General features: G+C 56.6%; 1 protein-coding gene across 1 annotated transcript in view; it reads left to right on the forward strand.

The window, feature by feature from the left end:
- Nucleotides 1–735: 735 nt before the first annotated feature.
- The window catches only part of LOC118018583 (A disintegrin and metalloproteinase with thrombospondin motifs 14-like), a gene marked incomplete at its 5' end in the record, with an annotated part of 71,415 nt that continues 57,435 nt past the window's right edge, over nt 736–14,715 (forward strand). The window contains one exon of the mRNA XM_035017204.1: nt 736–1,200. Coding sequence (XP_034873095.1) covers nt 736–1,200 — 465 coding nt within the window. The remainder of the gene's footprint in view (nt 1,201–14,715) is intronic.

Below are 14,715 nucleotides of genomic sequence, written 5' to 3' on the forward strand. Positions count from 1 at the left end.
TCCTGCTGGGCCTGGCTGGGCTGGGGGAGAGCTGTGTGAGGACCTGGCTGCTGGCATGCAGCCTGGAGCATGGGGCCATGACCTCACACTTGATTCAGTCCGAGTGGGCAGGTCACTCCGTCCGTCTCCTTTTATTTTTGAAGATCTGTATTTACCGGGCTTGGTGCTGGGCCATGTAGAAATCTCAGCAGCCTCTGTTTACTTTAAAAAGTTTTCTTTCTAAACTTGGAAAAATATAGAACCTGTATTCCCTCCCTCCCCCTCTCCGGCTCCTCCTTTCTCCCTGACACGTGCCCCGGATCCCCTGGGTTTCTAGGTGTGTTTGTTTTGCCAGCTGTGTTTCGAGAGCTTGGCAAGGAGGAGGGCCCTACCCCAAGCTGGTGACTTCAGCCATCCGTCTCTTTGCTCTGGGGGCTTTCGGGGAATCTCAGCCCATTCCTCGGCAGTGCCCAAAGTTGGAAGGCTAGTTGCTAGAGTGGCAGACAGGACTCTGGCATCATTCTTTTCTTCTGTTAAGTTTAACAGGGCCTTGGGGACTACAGGGAGCAAATTATGTCCACAGAGTTCTTGAACGCCGTTCATCCAAGTGCAGAGATCCTGAGGCTCAGGAAGCCCTGGATGAGTCTCTGATGAACTTGGGCTAAGGAGTCCCTCCGAGGCGACGCTCAGGGTTGCAGAGCCCCTCCCTGCCCCCGTGGGATTGCCCAGACTACTTTGCACAGACTACGTTGATATAACTCCTTGTTTATTCCAGCAGAACTGCGTCTCTCTGGAAAGCTCCGTGACTATGGTGTGACAGTGCCATGCAGCACGGATTTTCGGGGACGCTTCCTCTCCCATGTGCTGTCTGGGCCGGCAGCAGCCTCTGCAGGGAGTGCAGGAGCCGAGGGGGTGCCCCCACCACAGTCACACTCAGGTCGCCTCCGGGCGGCCCGCAGCCTCCTGCGCCAAGAAGGAGCCACCCTGCAGCCTGGCCGGGTGGGGCGCCCCTCCCTCTACTTCAATGTCACGGTTTTTGGGGAGGAACTACATTTGCGCCTGCGGCCCAACCGACGGCTGGTGGTGCCCGGAGCCTCGGTGGAGTGGCAGGAAGATTTTCGGGAGCTGTTCCGACAGCCCCTGCGGCGGGAGTGTGTCTACACCGGGGACATCACGGGCATGCCTGGGGCAGCTGTCGCCATCAGCAACTGCGACGGATTGGTAAGGGACAAGCCTTTCATCAAGCCAATTTTTGGCACGCCCCCCTCCCCCCCCACCCCCCCCGCAGCTACTGAGCCAGTCTGACATAGTTTTCTCCTTAGCTCCCCTGTGTTTGGGACTCCTGTGGGCCTAGTATATGGTTTGGGCCAAGTCACAGGCTTCCCTGCTCCAGAGAGCTCTGCACGCCCCACTGGCCACCAGGTTCCCACTCTAGCGGGTGTGCAGGGCCTGGTGGGGATGGTGCCTTGTTCACTCCCTCACTGTCCGTGGACACACTGGGACTCCAGCTTGCCTAGCCCAGACACATGTGGGGGTAAGGAAGGCGGGCTCTGCTGGGATTGAATCCTGGCTGTACCCCTCACTGGCCTTGAAGCTCAGAGAAGTGACTCACCTTCTCTGCGCTGCTTTCCCTTATGTGTGAAGTGAGCATTTATTCATAATGCACATATTTACTGTGTGCATCCCCTGTGCCCTGCACTGTTCAGGCTCCAGAGATTATGGGAGGACCAGGGGCGCACATGGTCCTTTGCTCTCACAGAGGTGACGTGGTAGTGATGATGATGGGACCTACCTTACCAGATAGCATGGTCAATGGTCAGCACCTGCCTGGCATGGGGTCAAGGCTCTGGTGGTATTAGCGGCTGTTAGGATTCTTACTGTTATGTCCTTCCTTATCCCCCACTGTGTTTGGTCCTAAAATCAGCCTGCTCTTTCCCAGTGCCCTGCTCTGGGAGCTCCCTTTCTCAGGACCTGTTCCCTCCCTCCAAGCTTGGAACGCCCTGCTCGTTGGCTCCCTATGGTGAACCAGAAAGCCATGGGTGGCCCCTGTCTGAGGCTTGACTCATGCTGGGGTTCAACTCCATCCCCCGTGGGTCAGGTCTTTGTGAGCCTGTGTGGCAGGCCCAGGGACCTGGTGGGCATTCCTTCTGTGACCTCTGCGTTGTCAGGTAGGAGCCGACGTGTCCCAGGAAAGGACTCTCTTGCTCTGCCCTTTCGCTTGAAGTGAGGGATGAGTCAGATCTGGGGAGATGGGAAAGGGGGTCTTTCTTCCCTAGCAGGGCTGGGAGCACTCCTCACTGTCTTCCCATCCTTGTGAGGTGTCTTCCTGCTGAATGTCACACGACCTTTGTCTGGGCCAGTGCTTCTTGATCTTTTTTTCATTATCACCCCCCCCAAAGAGTCTTTCTAGCCATTTTTTTTCTCTGACTGCCCTCCTCCATGAAATTTTAATACCACAGATACACTGCACATCTGTTTATAAATTGCATGTGTATCTGTGCTTGATATATATATATATATATACATATGAAAAGAATACATTTTTTGCCTTCCAAAGAATGAGGTTTGTCCACATTGGAGGTGGTGGCGCCCCCCCTTGAGAGGCATGGTCTAGGCAGTGGTTGGTTTATCAAGGCTGAGCGTATGCTGGAATTACCCGGCCCGCAAGGGTTCTGTGAGGCCGACTTGGAGAAGCCCGGGTTGTGAGGACGGCTGCAGAAGGCTGAGGCCTTGTCCTGACGCCCGGGCGAGACTTAGGGGCCCCCCACCCTGGACCAGCAGGTGTGTGCAGCAGAAGCCTGCTGGGTGGGGCTCTGCTGTGGCCACAGTTTGGCTCGGAAATCCCAAGGAATGCTTGGAGTCGCCCGGGGACACAGTGTCGGGGCAGAAGGAGAGATGGAAAGTGCTGGAGCAGACCGGTGGCTTGACTGCATTGCATGGTGAACTCCTACAGCCCTCAGCCGCAGAGGCTGCCTGCCATTCCGGGACCGGGCTGTGTCTCCCACTTCTCTTGCTACCTCCGTAAAAGTACCCTGGGGCCCTGACACAGGTGTCAGTGGATGATCAACACCATCACTAAGTAACTGTCCACGGTCTTTGCTTGCCACCAGACCACCGCTTTTGCCTTTGGCTCTCTCCCGAGCCAGTCCCCGGCCACAGCCCAGTGCAGAGGTCTCCCCAGGCCAGAGGTTTCCACGTCTCCGGCCCATTCCAGAAAGCTGCCCTGTGTCCCCTGAGAGCAAGGGGCTGTTCGCAGAGACCCAGGTGAGCCACCTTTGGACTCAAAGGCCACAGTGCAGCATCTCTGATAAGATTTAGCTCTATATCTGTATGTGGTCTTTGGATCTTAACCCCATCTTCCTTGGCATCTCATGTCCCGAAGTCATTCCTTCCAAAAAACTATGTATTGACCACTGGCAATGGGCAAGTCCTCAGGGAGATGTAAGAAAATGAAAAGGACATGTAGAATAGTAGTGGCAGGGAGTCCTTCCCGCCACCCAGGCCCAGCCCGCACTGGGTCTCGCACATTCGTTAACTTCGCTCATCGTGTAGACGAGGAAACGGAGCCGCGGCAGGGAGAGCTGAAACTAATGCAGACAGCTTCTGTTCGCACAGGACCCAATAGTTGGTAAAACCCTTCAGTCGTATGTGGTGTGTATGCAGATGTTGTCATTACCCTGCTTTGCAAAGAGTTCCGTCCCTGCCCTCAAGGAACTTGGGTGCTAAGCAGGAGAAACCCCTCTGGTGGTTTCAGCATTCACTTGTTGGTTTGCCGTGGCCAGGTGGGGATGGTACTCAGTCGGTGGGAGTGGTTGTTGTCTTTGGTGCCAGAGAAGGTGACATATGAACGGGGCCTTGAAGGATGAGTAGAAGTTTGCTGGGGTCAGACGGCGGGGAAGGCATTCTGGGCAGAGGGAAGAGCAAGTGAGAGCGCATCACAGTGCCAGATGGAACTGGGGAGGGGATCCCAGGAGACACACTGGGAAGGTGGGCCTTGGCCTGACCTTGAGGGAAGGGCAGGATAGGAGAGGGGGTCCAGAGTGGGGATGGGGCAGCCCAGTATCTGGGAGTTGGCGGTACAGGGCTGTGTGACCCTGAGCAGCCCACCTTCCTTCTCTGGGCTCCACTTGCCTCTTGGGTAGATCTCCGAGGCTGGAATGGAAGGGCTCAGAGCCCCTGCCATCTCTGGCATCGGTGCTTTGTGACACGGGGCAGGCCTTGCCGAAGGGCTTTGAAGCCAGACCTCTCTAAACCTATAGTTGACGCCTCCGTCGCTGGCTGGTCCTAGGATCTGCTCTGTGTGGGACGGGGCTGCACTGCAGGTACAGGGAGGAAAGACACCAGCCCTGAGCTTGGCCCTCGTGGCCAAGCAAACCTCCCAAGTGTGAGAAGGTCTTGAACAGAGACTCCTTTGTGTGGACAGAATGCAGCCATTTGGATCTTAGCTGCTCTGGGGAGAAGCGCCATGTCTAAACTGGTGGCTTGACCCTCATTTCCAACTGGACCCTGCAGTGGGGGGCAGCAAGCATCACTGCCTTCCCATCTGCTGCCATCCCATAGAGTCACTCAGCCATGGGGCCCTGGGATGGACACTGGGGGAGGGTTCAGTGCGCTGTGGTTAACTCCTGCTAAGACCCAGGAATGGGGACTTCCTGTCACTTCCCACCTGCTCTTCTGGAGGGCCTGGTGTGGCACAGCGGTGGGGAGGGGGTTCAGGAAGGACCCAGGAAGGAGGAAGCCAGGACCTCTGGCCTGGATGAGTTTGTAGGGTGATGGGGACCCAGACATAAAAGCAGACAAATGACAATCTTGTGTGAGGCAGCAGCAGAAGGACCAATTTTTGGTTAGGGCATCTAGGAAGGCTCCCCGGAGGAGGTGGCATTGGCTCAAGCCTGGTCAAACATCATAAACATGAGAGAAAGTGCTGGGCCTCTGGCCAGCGGAGAGAATGACTGACCCAGGGCAGGCTTGAGAATGTTTGGGGGAAGGGAAGAAGGGCTGTGGGGAGGCCATGTTCAACCTGCAGAGTGTTTCCTCTGGGGCTGGGGGCAGCTGTGAGACCCTAGGGTCCCCAACTGGGAATGTACCCAGGCAGCAGCAGCAATCTGATGGACCACTGTCCAGGGCCTTTCTCGGGGAGCCCGGTCAATCAGTGTAGTGGTTGTCCCGACACTCCTGTGACCCCCAGCCTCTGAGGGCTGGTGGGCGGGGAGGGCCTGGGTCATCTCAGGACCCCTCCAGCTGGGGGCCAAGTGCAGAACAGACCCCCTGTTAGTGATTATGGTTCTGAATTCCTGAGAGGAACATGGAGACCTGGGGTCAGGGCCAGTTCTTTGTGGGCCCAGGAGGGATTGTGGGGTACAGGAATGGGATCAGGAGCGTGGGGACCCCACATACCATCTAGAACCCAGACTAAAAGGCTCCCCCCCCCCACTGCCATCTCTGCCTCTCTGGGTCCCGGGCCTCCCTGCCTGGGCATTGGGGCGATGGGGACTTGGCTGTGCTGTGTGTCTCCTCCCTTTGCCTTCAGCGATGCTGTGAGTCACAGGCCTGGTGTGGAAGGAAGGCACGTGTAGGCTTTGTCACCATCTGGTTCTGTTTTCCACCCTCTGCAGATCATGCATTTTTAATGGGTTACAGAGTAGACCCCTGGCAGGCCGTGGGAGGAGGGGCAGGGGGGCTGAGTCCCAGCCCTGCTTCTTATCCCCTGCCTGATGTACAAGTCCCAGCAGCTCTCTGAACCTCAGGCCTTTGTCTTTAGAATGGGATTACAGTGGGGGAGAGGGCAGGTGGCGATGGATGGTGACAAGGGCCGGGGTTTCGTTATGGGGTGATGAGGAAATGTTCTAAAATGGATGGTGGTGGTGATTGCACAGCTCTGTGCGTGTACTAAATACCATTAAACTCTACCCTTTAAATGGGTGAATTGTATGCTATATGAATTACATTTCAATAAAGCTCTTATAAAATGTGGCTGGCCAGCAGAAAGACCTGAGAGAGGTTTTGTTAGTAATTATGAGGAGACAGTCTAGGGTGGTGGAAGTGTGGGGTCTCTTTGCTCGGGTCCAGACTAGCTGCGTGACCTTGAGTGAGTTTCTAAATCCCTCTGGGCTTAGATTCCTCATCTTTAAGGGTGGGGGGCGCGTGGAGGAGCAACCACCTGTAGGATTGTTCAGAGGATTAAATAAGATAATAAAAAAAGTGCAATCTCTGGTATATGGCAGGGTCTTAAAAAGGGAGTTTATTTCAGTGATTCTTATAGTAATGTTTATTACTTCTCTATAGTAATTGCTACAGCAATCATAGTTACTATGAATAGTGGAAAATGGTGCAGATGTGGTTAGAGTCTGTTGTATTGCAAGAGTATGTAGATTAGCGGTGTTCTCTGGGGCGGGTCTGAGGCCATCTCTGGTCCCCAGGCAGGCCAAGCCCTGCCTTCCCTCTGCTTTGGCAATCTTCTCTGTACCATCAGCCGACTGGCACTTGCTTGACGCGTGGAAGTGTGAGCATCATGACCCATCTGAGATAACCCCACGTGCCCTCCCGGAAAGGAATACTGAGAGGCTCAGGGGAGCACTATGTTAACAATTCATGGGCCCCTGCCCAGAAACCGGCCCTTGACCAGCTCCTGCGAGTGCAGGGATGAAACTCAACCCTGTCTCCCTCTCCAGAAGCCCACAGCTGAAAGAGAAGGCAGATGTGTGCAGTGGACAGAGTGAAACAAGGCAGACTGCATTGAACTTCAGTGTTTTGTGGGGATGCAGGGAAGCAGAATGCCCTCGGTGGGTGGCCTGGAGGTGAACATTGCAAAGGAGAGGTGCTCAGGGAAGGCTTCCGAGGGAGAGGACATTTGGGCCACATTTTAAAGCCACAATAAGAGTTCTCAAAGCCAAGAGGTAGAAACTGTAGGCAGTCTGCAGGGGAGGAAATCCTGTGTCTTCCCAGGATTCAGGAGAGGGTGAGTCATCCCAGCCCTCCGTGGGAGATGGGGAGCGGTGAAAATGTCATTTGGAAAATCTCTGCCTCCTCGTGGAGCTTAGACTTGCCCCTCTGGCCATAGGGAGCCATAGGAGGTTTGTAAGCTAGAGTTACATTCGTACTGGGGTGAGATGCTGATACCCATGCCACAGATTAGCCTGTGGCTCACTGGTATTCCCGTCAGCACCTGTTCTTGCCACGGGGACTGCTCCTTGCTGGCGGGGGTTGGGGGGGGGCGGCGGTAGGCTGACCCGGCAGCTCCGTGGGAAGCCCCCGGCTCTGCCCTGCAGTCCGTCTCTGCCCTGGGGATGTGGAGTGTGAGGCCTAGAGTTCCAGAGGTACCCTCCTCCAGCCACCCAGCTGGTTTGTCTCTGTACATTGTGGCCTGGGGGCCGCCTGCCCTCACACAGGTGTGCTGACAACCCCGGGAGGGACAGAGGCGTTCTGGCCTCACCTCCTTGCTCCCCCTGCGTCCCAGCCTGGAGAGTGGCTTCTGCTCTGCAGACCCCCACCCCAGCCGAGCTGATGCGTTCACACCTTGCTCTGCAGGCCCCCACCTTGGCTCAGGCTGTTCACACCTCCCACAGAGCCTTCCCCTTCCCTCGGCTTGATACATCCCCCCATCTCAGCCACCTGGTTCCCAGAAACCGGGGACTGGCTTACATCTTTTCATTGCCTAAGCGCGGAGCATGGGCTGGGGCTCACGCAGCCCAGGAGGCCGAGACTTGAGGTGCCTCCAGGAGCAGGGAGTCACAGGAGAAAGAGAAAGGGCCTGGGATAGTAGGGGAGGTGGGACTGTGCCCTGTTTAAAGGGAGTGCCGGTCTGGCTTTGCAAGGTCTTTGGGTATTTGAAGGAGCAATTAGCAGTGACGATTTTTAAGTGTTCTGTTTGGTTACGACGGTGTGTGGGCCCAGCACAGTAGGACAATTAGCTAGAGGCCTCGGATCGCCAGCAGGGCAGTTTGTGAGGGGATCTGCAACCAGATCACCCGGGTTGAAATCCCAGCTCCAGCTTTTACGTGCTGTGTGGCCTTGGACAATTACTGGACCTCTCTGTGCCTCGGTTTCCTCGTCCGTGAAGCAGGGATCATAGTAGAGGTCACTTCATGGAGTTGTCCTGCGTGCAAGGGGCCTATTAACACAGTATGTGCATTGCTCCAGCTGTTGCTATGGAATGGTGTGAGCTTACGGGTTGAATCTGCTGGGTCTGAGGGGCTGGGTGATGGGAAAGAAGAGGAAGTCAAGAGCATCTCATTAGTCTGCTTGACAACCCCCCCCCTCCCCACCAGAGAGGTCCCTGGGCTTTCAGCTGGGCAGCCAGAGTCCATCCCGGTCCTGACCCCACCAGGCCTGTTAGTTTTTCTCAGGCTGCACCCTGCTCCCCGCACAGTTTGCATTCTCACCAGAACAGTCCCACTGGGTTCGCAAAGGGTGGGATCTGAGCTTAGTCACCTGTGTGTCCTTCGGATCCTGGCACAGGGCCTGCCTTGGGGTGGGCTTTCGGTGGCTGCTGGGTGAGCTGACCCGGTGAGGGAAGGTGGAGGATTTGCTTCCAAGGTGGCATAAAGCTTACGTTTGCATCTCCTCAGCCCTGGCAGACGTGCCGGTCCGCCGTGGCATGCTGTCCCCCGAGTCCGCTTGCCCAGCGTGTGGTCCTCGCAGCCGCGACCCAGGGGCCTGAGTGGGTGTGTGAGCTGAGGCCTGTCTGCCTCCCTGCTCTCTGCGGCCCCCTCCTCTTTGGTCTCCAGAGCTCACGCCCCGTCCGAGGGTACCACGGAGGGTACCATGCCTACTCTTCTGGGGAAAACCCTGGATCTGCTCTTTAGAATTGATGTTTGTGGAGTGAAAACAGGAAATTATCTCTTTGGAGGGAGAGGGAACGCCTCACCAGGCTGACTGCGGGTCTCCAGCGGGGAAGTGGCCCTTCCTGGGTGCGGGCCATGAGGGCCTGGGGGCCGCGGGGTCGGAGGCAATGGTCAGCATGGGGGTGCCTGGACCTCAGCCACATCCCAGGAGGCGGGCAGCCTGGGTGTTGCTGGGGGGAGATACCACGTGGGAAAACCGAGGGGCTGGACCAGTTACCCACGGCTGTGTGACAAACTGGCCTAAAACGGACCTGCTTACTGTGACCGCACGTTCTTCCTCACCACTGTAGGTTGGCCGGGCACTTCCTCTGCTACTTGCTCCTGGGCTCCCCTGTGGCTGCACACAGCTGGAGGGTGGGCCGGCCTGGCAGGCCCGAGCGGGCCTCATTCCCGCATCCAGCGTCAGCGCTGGTCAGGCAGCCCCGCTCTCTCCGTCCGGTGGGCAGGACAGGCCTCTTGCACGGCTGTGTCAGGGGACGCTCCAGGAGAGTGTGGGCAGAAGCGGCAGGACCTCTTCAGGCCTAGTCTGGCAAGTTGCCTGACGTTGCTTCGGTGCATTCTGTGGGTCAAAGTGAGCCACCAGGCCAGACTAGATTTTCCGAGAGCAGGGGAATGGATGCCACCTCTGGAGGGCAGGGGACGGCGGAGTCTCCCTGCAAAGAGGCGTGTGGACAGGGCCAGGAAGACTGCAGCCAGCTTTGCAGGCGTTCTCCCACATGACTCCGGGCAAGTCACTTGACCCCTCTGAGCCTCAGTTTCCATATCTGTAGAGTGGGGGTCCTGCCTTGTAGTTTTATTCATTAGAAACCCAGCATGCTGCCACAGTGCCCGGAGCAATAAATAGTAGCTTTATCATGGTCACTGATCTCTTGGAATAAATATGGAAACTGAGGCAGGATCCACAGTAGGTTTGTTTCCAGACCTCTGGTCACCTGTTCCGGTGCTCTTCTTGCTTCCCAGAAGGCCTCTGTCTGAGCGGACATGCAGGGTCTGGGTCCTGGGTAGTTTTCTGGTCCTCAAGGTGGTCTGGTCTTGCAGAGTTTCACCTCCCTAGTCTCCCCACAGCTGGGCCATGCTGTCTGCCCAGGATTAATAACTTACTTATGATATGGAATAAAAGCCAGACATCACCTCACTGCTGCTCCTTCTGAGCAGAGCCAGTGAGGGCTGGTCTGGGGGCTGGTTTTATTTTCCTGCCCTGGCATCCTCAGGCTGGCTGGAAGGAGGGCGGCCTCTGGGCCGCTGAGTGTGGTGGGGGCCGCGCTTGCCTTCCCTCTGTCTCCCATACTCAGAGGGGCAGAGGCCCGGGGGCGGGGGCCTTTTGGAGGGGACCCAGGGCATTTGTGCCGTGGGACGTTTCCAAGCCATCTGCCAGGGCTGGCATTCCATTTTCAGCAGGTAGGCCTTGCCCTGCCTTCAGAGCCTGAGAAACAACAGCAATGACTTGGACGACAGTAACAGTAATCTTTGCAGGCTGCCTCAGCTCTGGCAGCTGAGTTTCCTGTTAGCACAAATAATCCTCGTGTTATGAAAACCTCTAGTGATGAGTTCAGCTCAGCGTCATTTGCCCAGATGACCCTGACTTTGGCCTGAGTGCAGACAGCTGTGTCCGGAGGAGGCTTTCAGGGCCTCTTGGTCCCCTCTTAAGTTTTCCAGACGAGGAAAGCTGAGGCTCAGGGAGGGGAAAAGACTCACCCAGGGTCACAGAGCAAGTGTCAGGACCCCTGACTCCCCGTCCAGTGCTCCCCTACGATCCCATTCAGCCTCTCCTGAGTCAGTAGACAAGGACCGAGTAAATGATGACAGTGACTCAGGTCGTAAGCCCTGTGCCGGCCAGAGATGCAGAAGCCATGGCAACGGCTTCAGAGCCTAAATGCTGAAGCGATTGGTCCGGCGGTTGCCTGCTGGGACACGTCCTGGCAAGTCCTCTGGCCTGGATCCCACTGCGAGGGCAGGATGCTCAACTTCTGCATGTCCTTGTTTCCCTGAAAACTGGGAAGCCAACTAAGAAAACACAGTGTCAGCTGCCCAGTTAGGATGTGAAGGTGGAACAAAGCCTTCTGGTGTCTCTTGGCCCTAAGTCAGCATTGCCACTGGTTTATCCATTTTCAAAATTCGGGAGGGCAGTGGGTTGCTGTTTCGCCCACATTACTTGTCAGAGGGTTATCAGACACCCTGCAGTCTCCTTTTCTTCTGCTTTCCCTAACACAGCCGAGGGGCCGGTAGAACAGGCCCCTTTCAGAGAAATGTTTGAAGGTGGAAGCGTTTGTCCAGACACAGTTGGTCTGAATGCAAACCCTGTTCCCAGCGGGTTGCCTGAAGCCTTTTGTCAGCCTTTGCTTTTAAGCCAACCAAATATTTATACCTCTGATCTGTCCAGAAAATGCCCTTACCCCCCAGCCCCCACGCCCCACAGCAGAGGTTCATTTCCGCCCCTAGAAGCTGGCAGGAGCCCACACTCTGAACAAGCTCCTCCAGCCCAAAGAGGCCTTGTGTTCTGTAGCCTGACAGGCCGCCGGCCTGGGTGTGTTGAGTGCTTGGTGCTTTGTCACCTCATAATTCGTCGTCCCTAGGTGGGGAGGCTCTAGGTAAAACATGCTGTCCCCTCAGCCGTGGCCACATTGTCTGGGGGAGCAGATCTCTCACGAAGGGCCATAATGCCCAAGGGAGTTCGTTAAGGAGGCTTGGCCCCAAGGATGCTTATTGAAGGGGGTTTTGTTCCAAAGTTGGCCCCCTGGTGTGGCTCAGTACTTGTGCACCTGAAGCTCACATTTCAAAGAGGAATAGACAGGAATATCCTCTGGATGGGGACAGAGCACGGCCACAAGCCGCTGAGGGCACGGAGGAGGGAGCGATGATGGGGTGACATCTGAGCTCGGCTGGAGGGGCATTCCTGGCAGAGCTCACTGCAGCCATGAAGGTGCGGAGGGCCGCATGAACACGTGTGGTTCCAGGTGTGGAACAGGGCCCATGCGGCTGCAGTGGGGGAAGGGGGGTGGATTTTTAGTGTAAATAATTCCAAAAGGGAAACAAACAGGGCTTGACAAGAAAAACAAGTCAGGGGGCGGTCCAGACACCACGCTCTCTGGGGTGACGGTTATGGCCTCCCTAACCAATCTCCCTGCCTCTATCCATGCCCCTGTCTCCATCACCAGGGGCAGCAGGGGCAGTCTTGTTCATTCCCAGCCCTTCCGTGATGCTCCTGTAGGGGGAGCCAAGCAGGCTGGGGCTGTGGTCCCTCCTCCCTGTCCTCCTGGGACCTCCTCTGCCCCTTCCCTCAGTGCTCCCCTGACTGCCCTCCTTCGGGGCCGTCCTCCCCAGATGCTGTCCCCTCATCTCCCTCAGGCTTTTGCTCAAATGTCACCTTCTGAGTGACCTCTTCCCTGACTCCATTCTTTAAAATTTCAGATCCCACTTCTCTCTCTGCTTAAGTTTTCCCCACGGCTCCTTCCATTTGGTATGCCATGGTTTTACTTATTGATTGCTTGTCTCACCGCTCCGTAGAACGCTGGCTCGAGGTGAGGAGGGGTTTGTGGCTGTGTCCCCAGTACCGAGAATGGGGCCTGCTCAGTACATAGCCCATGAATGAGTGAATGACTAGAACTGTAGCAGACAGAGCTTTAGGAGAAGCACAGTTGCAGAGGTGTATGGACTCGGGTACCTGCTGAGTGGCCCAAGCCACTGGGATGTGAGCATTTGCGTTGCTAGTTAATTGACAGGGTTTAGCACAGACAAGATTTGGTGACGTGTCAGAGTTCTGAGAAATCTGGAAAACATGCTCATGGTGCCAAGCCCAGGTCAGGAGTAAGGACAGCAACCTGCCCCAGCTAATCTGGATTCCTCTCCACTGAGGGCAGTGATGCCCAGAGCGCATGTGTGGTCAGGGGCCCCTCGTGGGCTGGAGCTGGGCCCTGCACGGGAATCCCAGTGACTAGGCCCACTCCTCCTTCCATCCCCCCATGCTTATCCGCCTTGCATAGGGAACCTTCCCTGCCACCACCACATCCCTCGTTTATCACTCGCTGCGGACCTGCTGTATGTCAGACTCGGTGGTAAACATTTTACATGCATGACCTCATGTGGGGGAAGCATGGCTTAAAACCAAGTCGGCACCCCTCTGGGCCAGGGCGATGTCAGATGGATGAGAGGGGAGGTCTGGCTGGGACAAGTGACCTGCGGGGGGGCTGGCCCTCAGTTCTGGGCGGGACTGGCCCACCTCTTCCTGGAGGACTGGACCTCTTCCATGGTCAGCTGCCTTGCTTCTGAGCTGTGGGGCTCCGACTGCAGGGCCACGGTGCAGGGAGCCCCTCCTCAGCTCAGGGCCTGGCAGCCACACTGCCTCCTGGCATTTGAAAGCTGCTTCCTGTCTCCTTGTCCTGAAGCTACTGCTACCGCCAAGACTCAGGGCCAAGCAGGGGGCCAAGTAGTGCTCCCAGCCCGAGCTTGGCGGGCCATGGTGGTGATAGAGGGGGACACTTCAGAGCCACGTGGCTCCTGGGCACAGGGAATGGAAAGTGGGGGTGGCTGCTAGCCTGGCAAGCTCTGCCCTGAACTCTGGCTGGGCTCCAGGGTGGGGGTTTGCTGCAGAAGGGGAGTCTCTGAGCACCTGCAGGTGTGAGGCCCTGCCCTGCCCTGGGCTGGGCCCTCTACTGCTGGGGGGCGGGGTCAGGAAAAGTGAGCACCCTTCCTTTAAAAATATTTACCAAGCTTTTGAAGACCTAAGCAACTGCTCTCTACGGTGCCAGAGGACAGAATCAATCATCCCCTTCATCATCATCGTAGAGGCACGGCTACTATTTGTTCTCACCCTCCGCACCGTGGACTGCCCAGCTTGGGTGGCCGTGACATCACTGACTTGCCACTGGCCACCCAGCAGATCACAGCCCCTCCCCGACTCACCCAGCTCAGGGCAATGTTGGTGAATTATCCTTCATTCCCAGTGGAGTCACCCCTGGAGGGAAGGAGGTGGTTAGGTTCTCAGACGGTGCCTAAGGCACAAGTAGATGCGGTGTGGACCGTCCTTGGTCAGGCCCCACCCAGGGACAGGCTCTCGACATAAGAGGTGTGCAGAAATGCAGCCTGCCCAGCACCCTCCCCCTCGTTCAGGGCCCGTTCTCATTGTCCTCTCCTTCCCTGTCTTGCCCATTTCCTGCATTATGACAAACAGATTCTGGTCGAACGACCGCAGCTGATACTACTCTGTGGAACTCCGATGACCCTTCAACATTCCATTGTCGAGAAACTTCCGGAGTCCAAATCAGTGGTTCCCAGCCCCGGCGGCACAGGAGAATTATCTGGGCGGCTCAGAGAACCTCTTGATGCCCGGGCCGCACCTGCTGAGATTTGATCCGTTGGCCTGGGGTGTGGGCTTGGCGCCAGTAATTCTGCAAATGCCCCTGGCGACCTGAATGGGCATCTAGCAGTGACACCCACTGCTGTGGCCTCCTGGAAAAGTCTACTGTTTGATGGAAAAGTTGGCGTCAGGTCGGGGGTGCCGGGAGAGCCAGGCCAGAGAAGGACGGAACGGAAGAGCCTGCCGCCCTGCCGTGGGCCGTGCCTCGGGAAGGGCCTTTGTGCGTCACGACTTCAGTCCATCCTGCCAGGAACCCTTTGGTTTCACATGGGGACTCTGAGGCTTGGGGAGGGCCTGCTCCCAGGTGCAGCCTCTACACCACTTGCTGGGAAGTTGGGGGACAGAAAAGGAGGGCTTCATGGGGTTGGCTTCCCTCTTTTGACCTTTGTTTAAAACGCCTCTTAAAATAATGATGCCTCGCTCGTTGCAGTAGGCGGGCATTCTGTGCAGAATCGACTTTCCTTTTCAGATGGGCAATCGTAGGAAAGTCAGAAAACACCTCAAAGTTTAAAGAGAAGGAAGTTGCTACGGTTTCGCCCC

This window comes from Mirounga leonina, unplaced genomic scaffold, assembly GCF_011800145.1.
Source record: "Mirounga leonina isolate KUSES-001 unplaced genomic scaffold, KU_Mleo_1.0 Mir_107, whole genome shotgun sequence".
NCBI classification, from domain to species: domain Eukaryota; kingdom Metazoa; phylum Chordata; class Mammalia; order Carnivora; family Phocidae; genus Mirounga; species Mirounga leonina.